A 17,843-nucleotide genomic window follows, 5' to 3' on the forward strand; every position below is an offset into this window, starting at 1 on the left:
ATACAGAGAGCAATCACAAAGGGTTACGTGATATTTAACCTATTACGATGCTTTACATTCTTGGTATATGCAGTCTAGGACTAGCTTGGATAATTATCCATTGGGATCCTGCTTTCCTGCAGAAACACAACTGTGCTTTAGATAATGTTCTTTCCAGCTGTTCAGCTGGACACAAGTAGATAGAAGGGGGGCAAATGAGATAGTAATTCCAGATGATAGAAAAGAGGGAATGGAGAGGACAGAACAAAGGCCATTGTACATTTAAAAAAGGAATGAAAAAAGAGAATTAGAAATATTGTCTGAAGAATGTTGAGAGCTCTGCTCATAATGGACGTAGTGGAGGCAGCTTGACACATGGATAAAGCTGTCCAACAATCTGAAAAATAAAACAATGCTACAATATAAATGCTTCTATCTCAATGAATGAAGGACATACTCTTCTAAGACTGCCTAGGTGCAAGGAGATTAAAACACTGACTTATTTTATCCTATGCACTTAAGTTATTAAAAGGTAAAGATCAATCATGATGCTCCTTTTTTTTTTCCAGGTTTGAAGTAAATTTAACTCTGTATCACTTAGGCTGTTGGAGCTGAAGGTTTGCAAAGGCTAAGGTGGCATTAAACTAATCATAGCTACATGCTTGCAATGTTGAAATCGGTCTCATTCTGTCAGGCACTCAGTACCTTCAGTATATGGCTTGGAATTCTCCACATACACTGTTTGCTGTAGCTATGGCGGTTATACAGCAGCTCGTAAGACTTCTGCACCTTCTACGATGCATGAACTGAAAAGTATTTAACACTGAATGAAAGTAGAGTAAGATTTTTCAAAAGCATTTTGGAAACAACATACAGAATACTGTCCAAGAAAGATGAGCAAGGTTTTAAAAATGGCTCTCAATTAATTATTAAAAATAAGAAATGCATGTTACATACATCAGATTACGCTATACCTAAATTGAGAACAGGGAACTCACAGTGTCCCATACTATTTTAAAATTCTTGCTGTTCAGACCTAGAGGTACATTTCCTGTTTTTTGGTTGGACTCCTAATGATGAAGAATGCTTACCCTTGGGAATTCTGCTGACACTACATTTACGTTTTCCAGATGTTTTGTCCATCACTTCAACAAAGAAACAAGGTTTCTTTTTAAAGTCAAAGTGAGGGACGACCAGGTACTAATTAATGCCAAGGTTTAATCTGGAATAACAAGCCATTACGTTCCTTACCCAAAGACTATCTTGTGATTAACAGCACCACAAAGCTGTTCTGTTTCCTGCTGAAAAGATTCAACACTTCGTAATTGATAAAGACTAGTTGCATATTAAAACACAAACATGTACAATAATATAAGAATCAAGTAACTATATTAAATGCTTAAAAGTCAGGAAATTAAAAAAAAATGTTCTTACACTGACAGTAACAAGCACTAAAATACCCTACGTGTATTTTATGGTTTCCATTTAACCACAGAAATATTAAGGACAGGGTTTGCTCTGTAATCGGCCTTGAGCAAGGGAGGACAATAAAAGCTGTGTTGCCCCAAGAGATGACCCGGAATCATTCTGCCACTCACTCCCCCCTTATTCAGTCTCCCTCAAGTTAAGGGAATTGTTCCTTTGGTTTAAGTTAACCATATGCTTAAATGTGTTCCTGAATCAAGGTCTAAATTACTGAAGTAAACAGCTGCAGCTGTAAATATTCAACATGGAGCAGATATGTTGCTAAAGGATTTACTGTTTCAATCATTTTTCAGTGTGGAAATACATCTTGAAGTAAAAAAAGTTGCTGAAATAATTTCTGCTCAAACTTCTTTTGGCTTGAGACCAAATATGCAAAGTTCCTGCTGGAAAGAGGAATTCCTCTATTAGCATGAAAACAAGGCAAATCTAACTGTATGTTAAACTTCACTCCGTATCTGCGATACGAAGACTTTCCTCCAGAAAACTGCAGAGACTCAACAGTCATGGCCTAGTATGACTGATACCGAGATAGGCTTTAGCTCAGAAGAAAATCTTTTTCATTACGGACTTTTGGGGATGGAAACAGAGATTGGCAGGGAAATAGGGGAAAAAGACGGTGATAACACTCACTCTTTGTTTCAGTTTGCTTCAACAGGGACATGACTGTCTCTATTGCTATTCTTCTACATATGGAAATGTGGGCTTTGTCGTCAAAAGAGAAGGCAGAAGAGACATAATTACCTTTTCACACCTCTAGGAGTGTGAGAAAGCAAATAAAAAAATTCTTGTGCATCCACTGCTGAAAGGCCACCTGACCAGGTCAATGGGTGGAGGTGGAACACCCCACACCCTTTTTAAAGAAGTGCCCTACACCGAATGTCATCTCAGCCTAATGACCACAGGGGCCCCTTCACAACTGCTGAAGTTGTTTGAGAACTCCTAGGAATGACTGCAATCCAGGCCCAAGCTCTGAAGGCCAATTCTAAATCACTTTGTTTTAAATCACTTCTGCTTAGGACCAGAGGCAACAGACACAAGTTGGATGCTGGGAAATTTCAGTTAGATACCTGGAAAAATTGCTTATTTCAGCTGTTACTGGAACAGATTGCTTAGAGAGGCACTAGTATCTCCAACCTTGGATGTGTTTGAAACTTGACTGGGGAAGTCTCTGAGCAACCTGCTCTAACTAGACTTGCTTTGAGCAGGACATTGGACCAGATGACCTTTAGAGGACCCTTTCAACCTAAATTGTCCTATGATACTATGAAATGTTGAAAAATAACTGTAAGGTCTGGACTATCCTGAAGTTCAAAAGTACAAGGAAGTCTGACTAGAAGTGATGCAAGAAGCAGGACTACCAGCATTTGCCTGGAAAGAAGAGTGAAGAAGCTCGACTACAACTAGCACGGAGGCACAGGCATTCCGTTTCTGATTGTAGTCACATCGGTCATGCAGCTGTTGGCAAGTCATATAACTTATCACCTGAGAGCTGAACGCTTACTGCTTCATTTCCATCAGCTGGAGGTAGTGTCTCTGTCCTGTTGGAAATCAAATTTTAAAAGTCTCTTTTATAAGAGCAGATGTGTTCATGATCTTCTCAAAGCATCATCGATAACAATTCAGAAGACTGAAATCTGAAGATTAAAAGAGTATTTTTGGCATAAAAATTTCCTGGTGAACCAGACAGAATACAAAGTTGTTCTGGAGGGTAGTAGCTATTTTTCTAAAATATTTTTCTGCCATTTGGAGGGGGGTAGATAGAATTTATCTGCTAATTGGATAAAGATTCAAATCTACTGAAATTTTTATCTGGTTACTTTTAGGTTGGTTTGTTTCCCACTGGGCCGTGTGTGGCTTGGAGACTGTCCAAATTCTTTTCTTAAAAGTTTTTCTAGGCTATTGGATTAGGATATGGGCAAAAGACTGAAGATCGTTCAGAACATATTCTTTTCTGTTTCTTTCTAACACACTGTGCTCCCCAATTCACATTGGAGTAGAGGCCACGGGATAGATGTCTGAGGCGGCAATATTGCAGCTAACCACAGAAGATGCCATTTCCTTATGTTAAAACCTACTATTTGAAAATTCTGTAACTGAAACTACACTGAGCTTCTGTTATAGTCTCACAATTTTAAAGAGGAGTCATTAAATGTTAGGATGTCCAGAGCTATAGATACATGTAAAAGGAAATGATTAATGTTTTGACATTATCAACACGCTGATATTATCCTAGTAATGCAATGCCCTAAGTGGAATATACTAGTTTAGTGGAATCTCAGTAGGTTTAATTACAGAAAAAAAAAAAATATTATGAATGTATACATCATTTCAAAGCAAGAACATGTAAAAACATTTATTACAAAAATTTCCTTAGCCAAATACGCAAAATACTGGGAGATAACAAATTCCGATACATAAGCCTGGCTACTTTAAGTTGCTAGAGCAGCAAACTGGGATAGCAAGACCTGTCCCTATTATGCCACTGATTTCCTTAGTGAGCTATGACAACCTACAAAACCTGTCCCTGCTTTTATTCCCCATCTCCAGAACATTTTATGCACAAATACATAGCCAGGGAATTTAGGTCATACAAAGGGAGTAATTTAGCCCTCTAGCTATCTAAGTATCTAATCCCTTAATATAGTTGGCCAGATTCAGAAGAGATGCTACTTTACCTTTCCCAGATGGTAAAAATAGAAATAGTTAGGCATTAATTTGATGCACAGGGTGTTAGCCTGGCATATGACTTCAAGCATATCAGCAAATCCTTATTGTGGGAGCAGCAACTCAGTTGAACAATGTTCAGTTTAACATTACCTTTTCCGTATAATAATGATGTGAAGAATAGTCCTCCACTGTGTTTCTTTATTGGTTCCATAAATTAAGAGAAACATTGTGTGGTATGTACTGAAGTATGCAGAAATTAGGACACAACTGCCAATCTGTGCTAATTATTTTTCTTACAGTTGTATTTATCTAATTTGTGCTGATTTCTTGGGGTCTGTATTTTATGATTATTCTTGTGACTAAACAACATTGGGATGATGTTGAGGCTGTGATAATGCTAGACCCTTCTACCCAATAGACATAAACAAATTAAATTCATCATAGGTCCATCTATTATGTGGTTTTAAATAACATCCTGAGAATCTTCTACTGCAAGTTGCATCTATGCTGAGGCAACTCTTTTGGCACGTTTACCTGAACTGAGCTTAAATCCTAACCTGCCTTTCATCCAGATGGGTGACTCAGCTCAAAATTTTTGTTAAAGAAAAAGGAAATCAAGTGCCTTTCTGACACACAGAAACACGCCATCTTTGTGTTCGGCTACATAATCCTTTTGTCTGAAAAGAAGAGCCCAAGTATATTTCAAAAATACGAAAAGATAGTATTTTTCATTTGGCTTATGGAACACTTATAAACTAGGACTCCTAACTGTGATTCCCAAACACAAAACAAAGTCAAAGGTTACAGCATATGTTTTTGTTTCAGCTTCTTCAAATTACTTGCAAAGGTATTCAAACACAATATGAGGAGATACATTATTTTATTGAAAATAACAGACTACAGGGTGCTGCAAAAAAGGCTGAGGTACCTCAAGCATAAACATGGAAGGAATACATTGGTTTAGAAACCCATAAATCCTTATTTGAATCTGCCAACCTGAAAGCCAAGTAAAGCCCGAAAAAACTATTTTTCCTAAATGCTATGTCTGATTAAGCCATACTATTAAATGACAGCTGAACTTTAACATTAATATGATATTATTTAAATAACTGCATGATTTTTTTTACACTAAAATGATGAATGATTTTTGGACAGCTCAATTGACATAAAGCAAGAAACCCCTTTAATGAGATTTGACAAAATGGAGACATATGCAGAATATTCGTTACAGCTCATGTCGCAGAGCCCTTCCTGGGGAGACTTGGGTTTGGTTGTGTTTTTTCTTTCTTTCATTTTTTTTATAGTTTATTTTGATTGTCTACAGGCACTGAACCATCCCTTTCAATTGCCACTTCCTTTCTCCATGGATTTTGAATTTAGCTTGTGTCATTTACATATTACTCAATCAGAGAATTTTATATGTTACAGTTTGGAGTTGGAATTGTAAGAAAAATGTGGAATGAAGGCATGAGGTTCAGCCGTTTTAACCTTTGTCAAGTGGGTATACAAGGAACTAACAAAGATATTTTTCTGAGGAGACTAAAGAACAACTTATTAAATTCTGGTTTTGATATTTTCCAAGCCAAGTGACAAATCAAAAACTCTGCTAAAACTTTCTCTTTTTTTTCTTTTTTTTAATAAGCAAATTGCATTAAGCAAGTATGCAACATAAAAGCCCATGGCAAGGGTAAGTTCATACTGAACACTTCTGAGGATGCTCTCAACCCCTTTAAAACTGTGTTTTCATAGCACCCGACACCATCTACTAGAGGGATGCTTTTCTCTTCAGGAAGCTGAATACGTACAGAAATATGGACATCAGAGAGAAGCTCAGGTGCTGTTTCACTGGGTAAAGAACACATATCCAGAGATGCCACTAATTCAAAAAATCTTTCTTGGAAGGTACCAATGTAAATTTAAGGTTGCTAATAATCACTGGATAACTCCCTCCCTGCAGTCCCACATAGATTTTTAGGATGTTGCAGATTTTTCCTTTCCGTATCACCTCACTTTAATCCCAAGGACAATTTTCATAACTTTGAAAACATGGAAGAAACATGTTAAAACCACAAGGTTTGACAATGTGTCTGCCCCATCTATTCAGACAGAATTGATCATCTTAACCTTTTCTCTGTGTGTAAGTTTATGCTGCCCCAAAACATCTACAAACTTTCTCACATAAAATCTAACAGGTAAAAAACCCTGAAAACACCAAAATCACTCAAGAATAAGGAACACAGGAAATCATCATTAAAAAGCTTAATTTTAGAACACACACACAAAAAAACCCCAAATACAACGAAACAAAGATGAGAAATGATTGAGCAAGGGGTAATCCCTCAGGCTACAGAAAACTCTTTCCATAGCTGTGATAAAGCCTTCTATCTAACCATGCCTGCTTTACTACCAGCATTCATTTGAAGACATTCTACATAGCAGCCTGAGTAAAAAAAGCCAGGTATGTCAGCAAAATGCTGAGGTTGAACTAAAACTAAAAATAAAGGCATGGAGGGAGAGAGGAAAAAACCAAAAAGCAGAAGTATCCCTACCTTGGCCTTACCTTCGCAACATTCCCGTCAAAATCCTGGAACTCTTCCCCAGGTTTGCATCTGTTTCTCTAAGCTGGGGAGAAGAGAGTCCCATTAAAGGCAAAAGGCACATGTACTCCATTCTGTACAAAGGACAGGTATTTCTACTGTCACTTCAGTCAATCAACTTCAGGTTTGGCCCACAACAAACTCACATGTAAGAAAGCCACCAAAGCTCTGGAATTTAAAAATGTTTTGTCTGGTTTTCACTTACGTAAAGATGAAACCCACGGAAGATAAGACATTGAGGCAACAAAGATGAACCAGGATAAAGAGTAAAAGCTTTATAAATAAAGGGTTGCAGGTAGAAGCTACATAAATTGGTATCCATAATTCCCATTGATGTGTGTATGTTTACTGGTTATCTATATTAGTAAGGGCATCAAGGGATGAAGAGACAGCCATGTGCTGTGTTCCTGATGCTTTATGAAATGAAAAAAAAAAAAAAAAAAATCTCTTTCACTGTTTTTCAAAGACAGTAGTTTAAAGAAAAAGCAGTAATACAGAACCATGTCCTTTTACCAATTCTGTGTAAAAGAAATATGCCTATACTGTCCCTTAAATACAAAACTTCTACTGACCTTACAGCAGCCACCACTGGGATGGATGTCCAAACACTCTGTGAACAGTATATAGTACGTACATAAGGCACAGCTGCGTAATATATATTTTTGCATGTAAGGATCACTCACTCATTGAAAAATAACATTTTTAGTAGTTTATTAGGACACAGGAAACCTACATTTACAGCTAAACTTAATTAGCTGACTTGTTCTAGAGCTCTCTCAAAAATCTTGCAAAATAGGTAAAAGCACAACTGAATAAAAAATGAAATTGGGGAGATGAAAATTTATGAAGCAAATGAACTTCATATTAAAAAAGAGCAATTACTTCTATTGTTCTTTAAAAGGGATTAAAAACTTCCTTCTATTTGTGTGTTTATTAGTCTCCCACAAAATGACGTCTAGAAATGAGGAAGTGTATAGGAAGAATAGAGTTACAATTCTATTGCCTCTGTTGCCACTGATAGCTGAAGGAGAGACATCTTTGGACTTTTTAGAGATCTTGGAGCCAGTGGGACATCAAAATCTACTGTAAATGATAATGTAACAATTGTCAGTTATGAAATAGCAGGGACTGCTGTTTCTAACATGCCCCGAAACACAGCTGTGTGTACATACATAAAAACATTCTTCTCCTTATGAAAGCTGAATATTTACCTCTTCGTTATCAAATCAGATTGAAAGGATTACCTGACTCATTGACTGCTTACTAAAGAAATTTTGTTGTAGAAGACAAAATGCATCCTGTGTGATAAATCCATCAATACAGTAACACAGCCAAGAAAAGTGGCAGTCTTCCAATAACAAATCACCTTCACCATAACAAACCACTATTATACCTTGAATATGTGCATAGCAGCAACATTAAAAGCAGTTTCTATTCTGGAGCCCAATACTGTAAATGTTTGCTACCAGATTTAATGTTTATTACTGAAATCAGTAGTTGCAATCAATGACACATAACCTTGTTGCATAAATTTCCTCCTTGTTCTTGTAACAGGTATTAAGGAAACACCAAGTAGAAGCTGGGACTGGATACCACCATCCAAGACTTGCTCTTAGCAATATCATATTCAGTGCGAAGGCTTGCACTGACTCTCCGATCTCTGTAATTATGTACCATGATGGAACAAAGATGAGCACTATATTCCAGGGAGGCCATTCCCTCATTTTTTCCTGATTCATCTAGACAATTCAAGCTCCAGAAAAGCAGTTTAGCAGAGTTTGACACAAGTAACAGAAGAAAAAACATCACAATAATTTTTAAAAGGCTCATTAAAAAGCCAAGTTCTTATCTATGCTAGAAGGGAATCTGAAGTACAAATGTATGCTTTACAGTGGTCTTTTATTATTCATAAAGATGCATTTAACACTTGGGGCTTCTCCTCCCTTTTCACAGAAAAGTAGCTCTCTCCTTTTTACCATTATATGTTTGATCCTACCTTCCCTCTCTTGCTGCAGGATTCTACCTGACAGCTAGAATCACTACTGATAGTTAGGAAGGGGAAGCTGAATCTTAGAGGTTTGACAAACTCCTCTAAGCAAGACGACCTCATATTTTTATGGTAATAAAAAAACCCACAAAATAAGCGAAAGAAATGTTAAAAAAGAAACAAACACGTACACACACAGTTGGAAGATCTCTATCTACCTCCCAAGAGAACACTAAAAAAACACCTTTTCTTCCTGCATTGGCAGAAAAAACAACATAAAGAGTTTCAAACTGTAAGTTTGTTTTTATTTAAAACTGAAATATCTGATGGTAGTTCTTCCATCATTTCTTTACCAACACCAGTGCACGGTAGAAGCCAAAGAACTGGTGGCATACAGACCTGTGAAATGGCACATGATGGCACTTCCTTGTTTCACAGAACTGCTGTAGTGAAAACATTTTGAAGGATGCTTTGATATTAGCAATGGTAAATCTACACGGTGTTTAAGAAAGCTTTTAAAAAATAATATTAAGAATAATAATGAGAAAGGAAGGAAGATGAACAAGATGCTGATATTGATATCTTGTCTGCCTTAGACACATTTTAATTTGAGGTTTTCCTAAAAAATGTTGCATCTTTTAGAGTCCTTTATACTCCATTTAACCTATCTGACTCTTGCAGCAAAGCTTTTATCCTTTCTCTTTGTTTTTTTAAAAAAAGTAGAGAATTCCTCTTCACTACTGTTATTACACATGTATTTTGCACTGCACATGGTCTTCATTTATTCTAAATGATACCAGCTATGTCTTGCATTTTTCTTCATTCAAATGTTTTACCCTACAGACAGGAAAACTCATATATGTAAATTTAAACAAACTATAGAGACACTAACTCATTTAAATTTTGCTTACAAGAAAATCTTCCTAATTTTCACAACATTGAACTGCTAAGAACTGACCATCATACTCAAGCTGACATTTGACTTTCAGAAGACAAGTTTGTTCCCTGGTTGATTAGATAATAACTCTGTGTATTCAGTGTAAAGCTATTATGCATTGACAGAGCACCCTCTGTCCTGGTCTTTAAAAAATCTCCACACAACGGAAAACTTGCCAACTTATCCAAGATCATCCCTGACTGTACATCTGAGTATACAGACAGCTGGGACAGATGTACTCGTGTGGCTCCACTGGAAAATTTTTCTGAATTCCCTAAACAAAATATTTTAAGTGGCATATGATAAAAACTTGGAATCTGAGATCTTCCATTTATGACAAGAGGTCTTTTGCTGAACTGTGATGGGATACACTTTCCTAGAATACCCTTATTTTTAATCTTGCTCCTTGCAGCTTACAGGTTTTGCCATCAAAGAAATCTGCTCTTCAGGTGGAAAGCACAGAAAAGGAAAAGTTATGTTACGAACCATGTGTACACAGAGTCATCAGAACTACACTCCCTCTTTCTCTTTCCTGAGGATTTTTAGGATCAGCAGCAAGGGATACACGTTATTCATCTCCATTGCCTAGGTTTTACTTGTCTAGCTAGAAACAGAAAAGCATCTCAGACTCAGCAGTCACTAGGGATGTGAGGAGTGGAGGTGAAATAAGACACGAAGTTGCCTGAACACCACTTGGTAAAGCTCACAATCCTTAGTTACATTTAATGATTTAGTTATACTTAATGTTTTAAAGTAGCTAATGCCCAGGACTTCAGAAAGCAACTGGTAGAGCTGACAGAAAATGCCTCATTAAAGCCCTCATAGGAGGCTTTACCAACCAAAGCTATCCAGGTAAAGAAACTCCCTGGGACAGATAAAGCAGTTTTCTTAAGTGGCATTGCTCAGCTAGAGGCCTGTAGGAGTACTTAGCTTTGGCAAAATTAGACACTCAGGAAAGTATCTGATCAACGTGTCATGGACAGAAAGTCACAGGTACAGTCACTCCTGGTGCTGTGAGCAGAAATCAGAACCAGGGAGACAAATTTCTTAGACTGAAGTTCAGAGAAGCTGTATGCATTGGATGGGATGGGCTTCTGAGCATCTTTATTAATGCTACAGAGCAAAGACGATCCCTGTGGAGGCAACATAAGCCAAAAATGACACAGATATGTTATCTTGACTGCAGTGACAAAGCAGCAGTGTAGGAAACCATTACCTGTTCTTTCACACAGAATTGCCTAAGGAGGCAACTATTAGCATTTGCAGCTACAAGGTTGATCAATTATTAGAAATTAAGCGACAGAAAGCTTGCTTCCAACAGCGGGTTTGGTGACTTCAGTGTGACTGCCTGTACGAAAGGCTTTGCAGGATTGGGCCCATACAAGACACTTTTTAAGTGCTTTGCTGCAGATGGTGACTACATCTCATGATAGCAGCTGATTTATATGAAACTAACCAATACGCTGGATTATTTTTGCATGTACAGAGAACTTGCCCAAAGCAAATAAAATCCGAGATCAGCAATTACTTATTATCAAACTTACCCTTTCCCGAGCACGCTGGATCTTCTCTCTGTCATGGCTGAGGTTTTCCAGCATCTCCTGTCCAATCTGCTCTGCATTAAAAAATCAAAGTGTAAATCATGAAAAATATAGCTTGTGACTGTAAGGCCTCAAAATGCCAGGTTAGATTGTAACAACTGCATTTAATACATGTGGTAGCCTAATCACTCCTCCTAACTGCAGAGAAGAAGACATCATTATACTAAATTTTAAGTTTTTCAAGCAACGTAAAACTGAAGAAGTAACAAGCAAACCAGAAGCTGTCCCCCTGCAATCTCTTGAGGTTGTCTAGGCCCTGGGAATTGACACTGACCTTTGGTCTGTGAAACAAAGCCAAGAAGACTTCAGACTTGCTCTAAGTTCTGGGTGTCCATACTTCCCACATGCTCCTTAAGCCCACTCCTTGTCTTAGAAAGGAAGTCAGGAAGCCTTTGCTAAAACACCAGCCATCCTTATATCTCTAAAGACACTGAGAAGTCATATTAGAAGAAAACCACTCTCCGTGACTCTCAGCATTTACCATTGATGCTTAAATAAAAGCTATTTCAGGCTAAGCCCAGTTACTGGTGTCTATTTTGCTCCATCATGGACTATTTCTGGCGAGCTTAGAGATACACTATAATGGATCTTCTGATGTTTTTAATAGCAGACATATACATTAATCTATTGTCATCACCGTTTGTTTACACAGGGGTTGTTTGCTTCCACAGCTTATGCTGAACCAAAGGTTGCAAAATTATAGTGGAGAGGCCTCAAGATATGGTACAAAGACAAGACAAGATGCCAAAACTTTACTCTTCAGCTTCAGTCAAATGCTCCTCTAACACTGAAATATTAGCAGCAAGTATAGAGAAGAGATTTTAATCTTCAAAGCTCTATAGAAACATTAAGAAACCCTCCCTGTATTTCCCTGAAGGAGAAAAATAAGTTAAATCATTCCCATTTTACAGATGGGGAAAAAGACACAAGGAGCTGAAGCAGCTGTAGCTTGCCTCAGGACACACAGCACGTGTGAGACAACCAGCATTTCTGTGCACATTCATTTAGGCCACTTAGCTAGCTTGCCAGAGATACGCACCAAAACTGAGTAAAACTACAAAAACATGATTTTTTTCACAAACAACAAAAATCATGCCTTGCTTTTGTTCTGGTGAATGCATGGGATCTTAAAATGTCATTATTTGAGGAGCCTCAAGAAAATTTATCATTAAAAATTCACCAATATGTTAGTAGAGCAAACACGACTATTCTTATTTTCTTTTAATAGATACAGTCCATTTTCAGGAAACAATCCAAAGTAGAATCACCTCAAACTTTAAAAATTTGAGACAAGTGATTTTTTTTCTAAATCCATTTAACACAAGGTACACACTCTGCCAGATAAAGTCTAAGGAAATTCGTTACATATATATTTCTCTATCTGTTGCCAAGTACAGTGCAAGTAAGATAAATATTTCCTTAGATATCTGACCACAAATTGACATCCTCATTATGCTATCTTGTCCCTCTTGGCTTGCTGCTCCTTACTTTTAGCTGTATATACAATGCCTCCCAAAGGTGAAATGTGGTAAGATATGTGGTTATTGAGTTCAAAAAGCTGTAAGGTGCAGTACAGTTATACAAATGGTAGCCTAAGAAAGCGATTCAAGAGAGCTTTGCCTATGTTTGCATGTCAAAGGACTTACTGGATGAAACTATACTGCGCTTATTCCTCATCAAAGCACTCAAAATACTGTAATACACAGATACATGCATTCAATGTAATCTGGGGGAGAAAAAACAAAGCAAAATCCCTTAAAAACAGAGAGGAAAAAAAATCAACAAATTACTAACCAAGTAGCATGAGGTGAAATGATAACAAGTATTTATTGCTAAGAATTATACGTATGTTTGCACAGACATAAAGGAGTGTGAGGCGCAGATTTTCCTTCAAAGGAATAACTATAAAGTAAATGGCTAAAATGGCTTGGTATTTCACAAACAAAGCTCAAAAATATCTTTATAGGAAACAGCTCTATTTTTATTACACCAATTTTAAGCAAGTTACTGTGGGTTTTTTTTCATCTTCTTCCTGTCACTGGCAAGTTCACACTCTTAGCTTTTTATAATGATTGAGTTTATTTTCCAACCATCAATGTGACAGCAGCATCAACTGTAAGTGAGGGTAAAACACCATCACTTTGACGAATAGTGTATTTTCCTCTTATTGTCGATGACTGAAGACATCAATAAATAAGGAAGGAGAGCATGTCAGCCAGAATATCACAGAATGAATTGTTGATATGACACTTAGGGATTAAACCTTCAGCCATGAAGTTCAACCTAGCAGAGGGGTCTGAGAACTGAGATAGTTGTGTTTCTTCCCAGCAGCCTCTATAGATAAATAATTGGACGGATCATCAATTTTACAGGAGCAGCTTTACTCTACATGCACTTTAGTTGATGATCTTTGGCCTTTTTTGGGCTAAAATAACAACATAAGTTGAACAAAGAGACATAACGGAGGCAACATAATCTCACAATAAGTTTGCAAACATAAATTGACACCTTTATCCACAGATCCTCTTCGTATCCTTGTTCTACTCAGAAAATTCACTGATGACAGTGAAACTTGATTTTTAGCTGGAAGGTCATGACAGTAAAACAAAAATATTAATAAATAAAGAAAATACAGACTTATAAATGATATGAAGACATGTCTCCTCACTTGGTTTGCAACTGAAGGTGCCCGAGACTGGGAAAAAAGTAACGTTAGCCCACAGTACAGCTAATTACAAGCTTGATATCATTGCTATCTGCTTGTTATTACTTTTCAAGTTTCCCTATGACTCTGATGTTTTCCTGCCAGTTAAAACCTTCATCTATGTGGCAGATGCATGCTTTTAGTGCAACAGTGCTGTATAGATCTTTCCAGACTACTTATAATGCAAATCATTGACGATGCTACTACAGTTATGTGAAAAGGTCAGGTTTCTAAGATATACCGTAGTGCAGATGCATGAATTAAGACCAATACACAAACTGAAGGGTGTTGCATGTTGCCAGTAATGGTGTTATTTCCATAGAATCTTAACAATGTCAATTATTTGGGGATTATCCCATCCTTTTAGTCGGTATATACCAACAATGTTTAGTACAGTGCAGTCCCAAGTCCTACAAAAGACTGCGTGATGCTGCCACTTCCAACCGAAATTCCCAGAGAGATGCATAAAATCACGTCCTAAAATTACAGCTAAACTATGAGAAGCAGAAGGGTGAATGCATTTACATCATTATTATCTATGTACTGACAGAGGGCAGGAATATTCGATACAGCAATTATCTCAGTCTTAAACAATGCTGTGATGAACAGAAAAAAAATTCTGAAAAACTACATAATGATATTAACAAGCATCAGCCTTAAAGGGTGAATGCTAAAATTCACAGCTCTAAATGTATTCCACCTTAAAGGTGTTTGAACAAGGTATGAGAAATCAGCCTTTTCAGTGCTGAACACTTTAATAATGCTATGTTGTGGGTCCAACACAAATGGTGCCTGGTTCTATGAGACTGTTATGCAAAAAAAAAAAAAAAAAAATTTCTTATCCTAAACCACTGAAACTAACTAGAAGAATGAAGAAGTTTTCCCCAACTGAAGAAAAAACAAAACCCCCAAAAACCAACAAATGCAAACCCAACTTCCTCCTTCAAGTATGCAAAAATTGGCACATGGTTTTCAACTTTTATATTGAGATAAACCCAAAAGACAATGATCACTTCTAGCGATGCTCTGCACTCCTGAATATGCCCTTACTTTGGAATTTGCCTGTAACCTATATGCAGTATTTATTTATACGTACAAATCATCATTATTTAATACATGTTCCACAAAGCTTGATTTCTAATACCTACACACATATCAAGGACGCAAAATAAGTTGTGCTTGACTGGTTTTTCTTTTCCTTTTTTTACCTCCAGCCATTTAAGTATTTATTTACTAAATACTTATCAGCTAACCTAATTCTGAAAGAGCTTTTTCTAATCACTCAAGTCATTAATACTTCTTTCCTTAAGAATGACTAAAATATTTACTCAAGAGACAGGAATGATATGGAACGAGCCTCTCCAGGCTTTTGGATAAACCAAACATGCATTTTTATGAATTTTGGAGACAGAGTCCCCATTTTCCTTTTCATATGAAAAATAAAATAATCCAACATGATTTATAGAGCATTTTTCTCTCAAAGTGTACCCTGTGTGTGTGTGTATATATATATATATATATATATATAAATACATTTCATAAGAGGCAGCAGATACCTTGATATGGTTTAAAATGTAAAAAAAGCTTAAAAACAACCAAATCATGGAGAGGATGCCTGGAAGTATGATTTGCCCAATCTCATCATACGTACAATGCATGCATCTGAGCTATGTAATCAGAGGTGGGAAAAGACAAACTAATTTACCCTGGGAAAAGCAGAAGATCATGTTAAAAATCAAGATGGCTGTTCTACAGAATCCTGAAATAAACTCAAAAAACCAGTGTGTTGTGAGAGAAGGAATCAGAGCAGGAATGGGGAACACTTCCACCCTGAGATCCTCAGCCTTGCCTAGTGAATAACGCCATTTGGGGAGCGCAATTCTGTGTTGCCTTTGCACAGAGACATCGCATGCTCTGAAGATGTAGCAAAAGCTTATGGAAGATTTTTGGAGAAGAACTACGCTGACACAGGCAGAAACTCAGTAAACATATTCAAGGCTGGGACACTTTTTTCCCAAAAGCCACTCTGTTTTGGACAGGTTAAAAGTTTAGATTTTAGGAGACTAAGAGAGATAAATCATCAACAGCAGTTCCTGGAAAAAAATGCTAGAAAGCGTTAAATGCTAGCTGTTCAGAGGTGACAGCAAGCAGATTTACAAACTTGGAAAATATGTGTTGCAGGAGTTAGAAGAATTCAGGGCTGAGTCAAATGCTTTATGCTTCTGACAGCAGAAAGTTAATAAAGAAAGTGATGACATATCTTTAAGTGTAGGGACACAGGTAAAAGTCCTATAAATTCAGAAGTTCACAGTTGATATATATGTACATCGAACAGCCAATATAACTAGAGACAGAAGGATTTAGATCATTAAAGTTATTAAACGACAAGTACAGGTTAATACAGATAAATGAAGGATAATATAATGGCTATAAGCCAATGGAGAGACAATTTGTAGAGCATTAACAGAACAGTGAAACATGAGAGTTGGTGCTCAAATGCCTCAAGAATCTGCCACAGAGAAGTTAATCTGCATGCTGTTAAGTGGTCACTTAATAGAATAAAATAAAAATTAGCCACACGCTATAGGGACTAGTTGGCCTCTTCAGCAGAAGCAAATGCCGTACCGGTAGAAAGAGTACTGACAGTCAACAGCATATGCCGAGGACATCCAACACTTCCAGAGCTGTCAGAAGTTCAGTTGCAAGAGAAGATAAAAGAAGTTGCCCAGTCTTACTGTGAAAGCAAAAAACACCTAAAAATACCTCCAAAGTCCAAGATGTCCACCAAACTTAAAATACAAACATTTTTCAAATGAAAAAGGTCCCTATAAGCTATAATGGATGTTCACGAAATTATTTTCATTGGCCAACAGCAAAAGGGGTCCATTGATCCCGAGGTCAGGGAAACCAGAAAGAAAAACATCCAGAACACCTAATCAGAATTCAGGCTTTGTGCTTTGTTCAAAATAAGGAAGAAAAGATATTTGAGGAAGATACCACATGCCTTTAAGAACAAACTGGGAGCATTTCACAACCACAACCTCCCATGTTCCAGGCCTACTCTGTCCTTCCCCAGGAAAAAAAAAAAAGGCAGATGAATGAGAAGAAAATAGGAAAAAGAAAGGAGAAAGATGATATATGACAGATCTAGTAACTTCACCTCCAGTAGCCTTTTCTTCTTCTAAGGTTTCATACCTTCTCTGAAATCCTAACTTACATCAATCTGTTGGTGTAAAACTACTCATTTCTCACTAACTGATGTATTTTTTTCTGTCTACTCGCATCACCCATCTAGCTGAGCTCCCTTACTAACATCCTCACAGCAACATTCACAGGAGGTGGCAGACTTTGATTCTCCTGAGCGCTTGTCTACATTGAAGTCCAGCCATTGTTCTAGCCATGCACCAGCTCAGCAATGCTCATCCGCTCCAAATTCCTCCCTTAGCATCTTCTTCCCCTCCCTTCCTTCAAATAAGTTCTACGGTAAAAGAAATCCTTGCTTAGTGCATCAACAAGTAAACAACTTGCTACCCCCATTTCAATCACTTATTGAAGCGAAGTTGGGAACCAACCCTCAGTATCTTCTTTTCCTACTACTTTAAGTGCTGTCAGGATGGAAGAAATCCCTTCTCGGTCTGAGTTTGGTGCAGGGAACAGATGCTGCTTCATTATAGTACTGCCAATCTTGAACTTTTCTGAAAGCAATTTAGCAGGGGAGAGTATTAACAATCCTGATTGCATCTAAATTAAGTTGCAGAAACATAACCGCTAAAACTTGAGCCACAAACCATCACTTAATTAAACCTATGACTCCAAACAGCACTGGGATGACACAACAGTGATCTTTGGTTCGTCTAACTAAGGCTGGATTCATAGTCATAATTTA

At 37.3% G+C, this 17,843-nt stretch overlaps 1 protein-coding gene across 4 annotated transcripts in view; it reads right to left on the reverse strand.

Annotated features, from left to right (window-relative positions):
• Window positions 1-17,843, reverse strand: part of VTI1A (vesicle transport through interaction with t-SNAREs 1A) — a 275,400-nt gene that overhangs the window by 95,841 nt on the left and 161,716 nt on the right. For 3 of the 4 annotated variants that reach the window (XM_050898887.1, XM_050898886.1, XM_050898889.1), the window contains 2 exons: window positions 11,197-11,267; window positions 6,692-6,753 (listed from right to left, as the gene is read on the reverse strand). In XM_050898887.1, the coding sequence (XP_050754844.1) occupies window positions 6,692-6,753; window positions 11,197-11,267 (133 nt within the window). Of the gene's footprint in view, window positions 1-6,680; window positions 6,754-11,196; window positions 11,268-17,843 lie in introns of all 4 variants that reach the window. The other variant, XM_050898888.1, reaches the window with a different exon arrangement.

This window comes from Gymnogyps californianus, chromosome 6, assembly GCF_018139145.2.
Source record: "Gymnogyps californianus isolate 813 chromosome 6, ASM1813914v2, whole genome shotgun sequence".
NCBI lineage: Eukaryota > Metazoa > Chordata > Aves > Accipitriformes > Cathartidae > Gymnogyps > Gymnogyps californianus.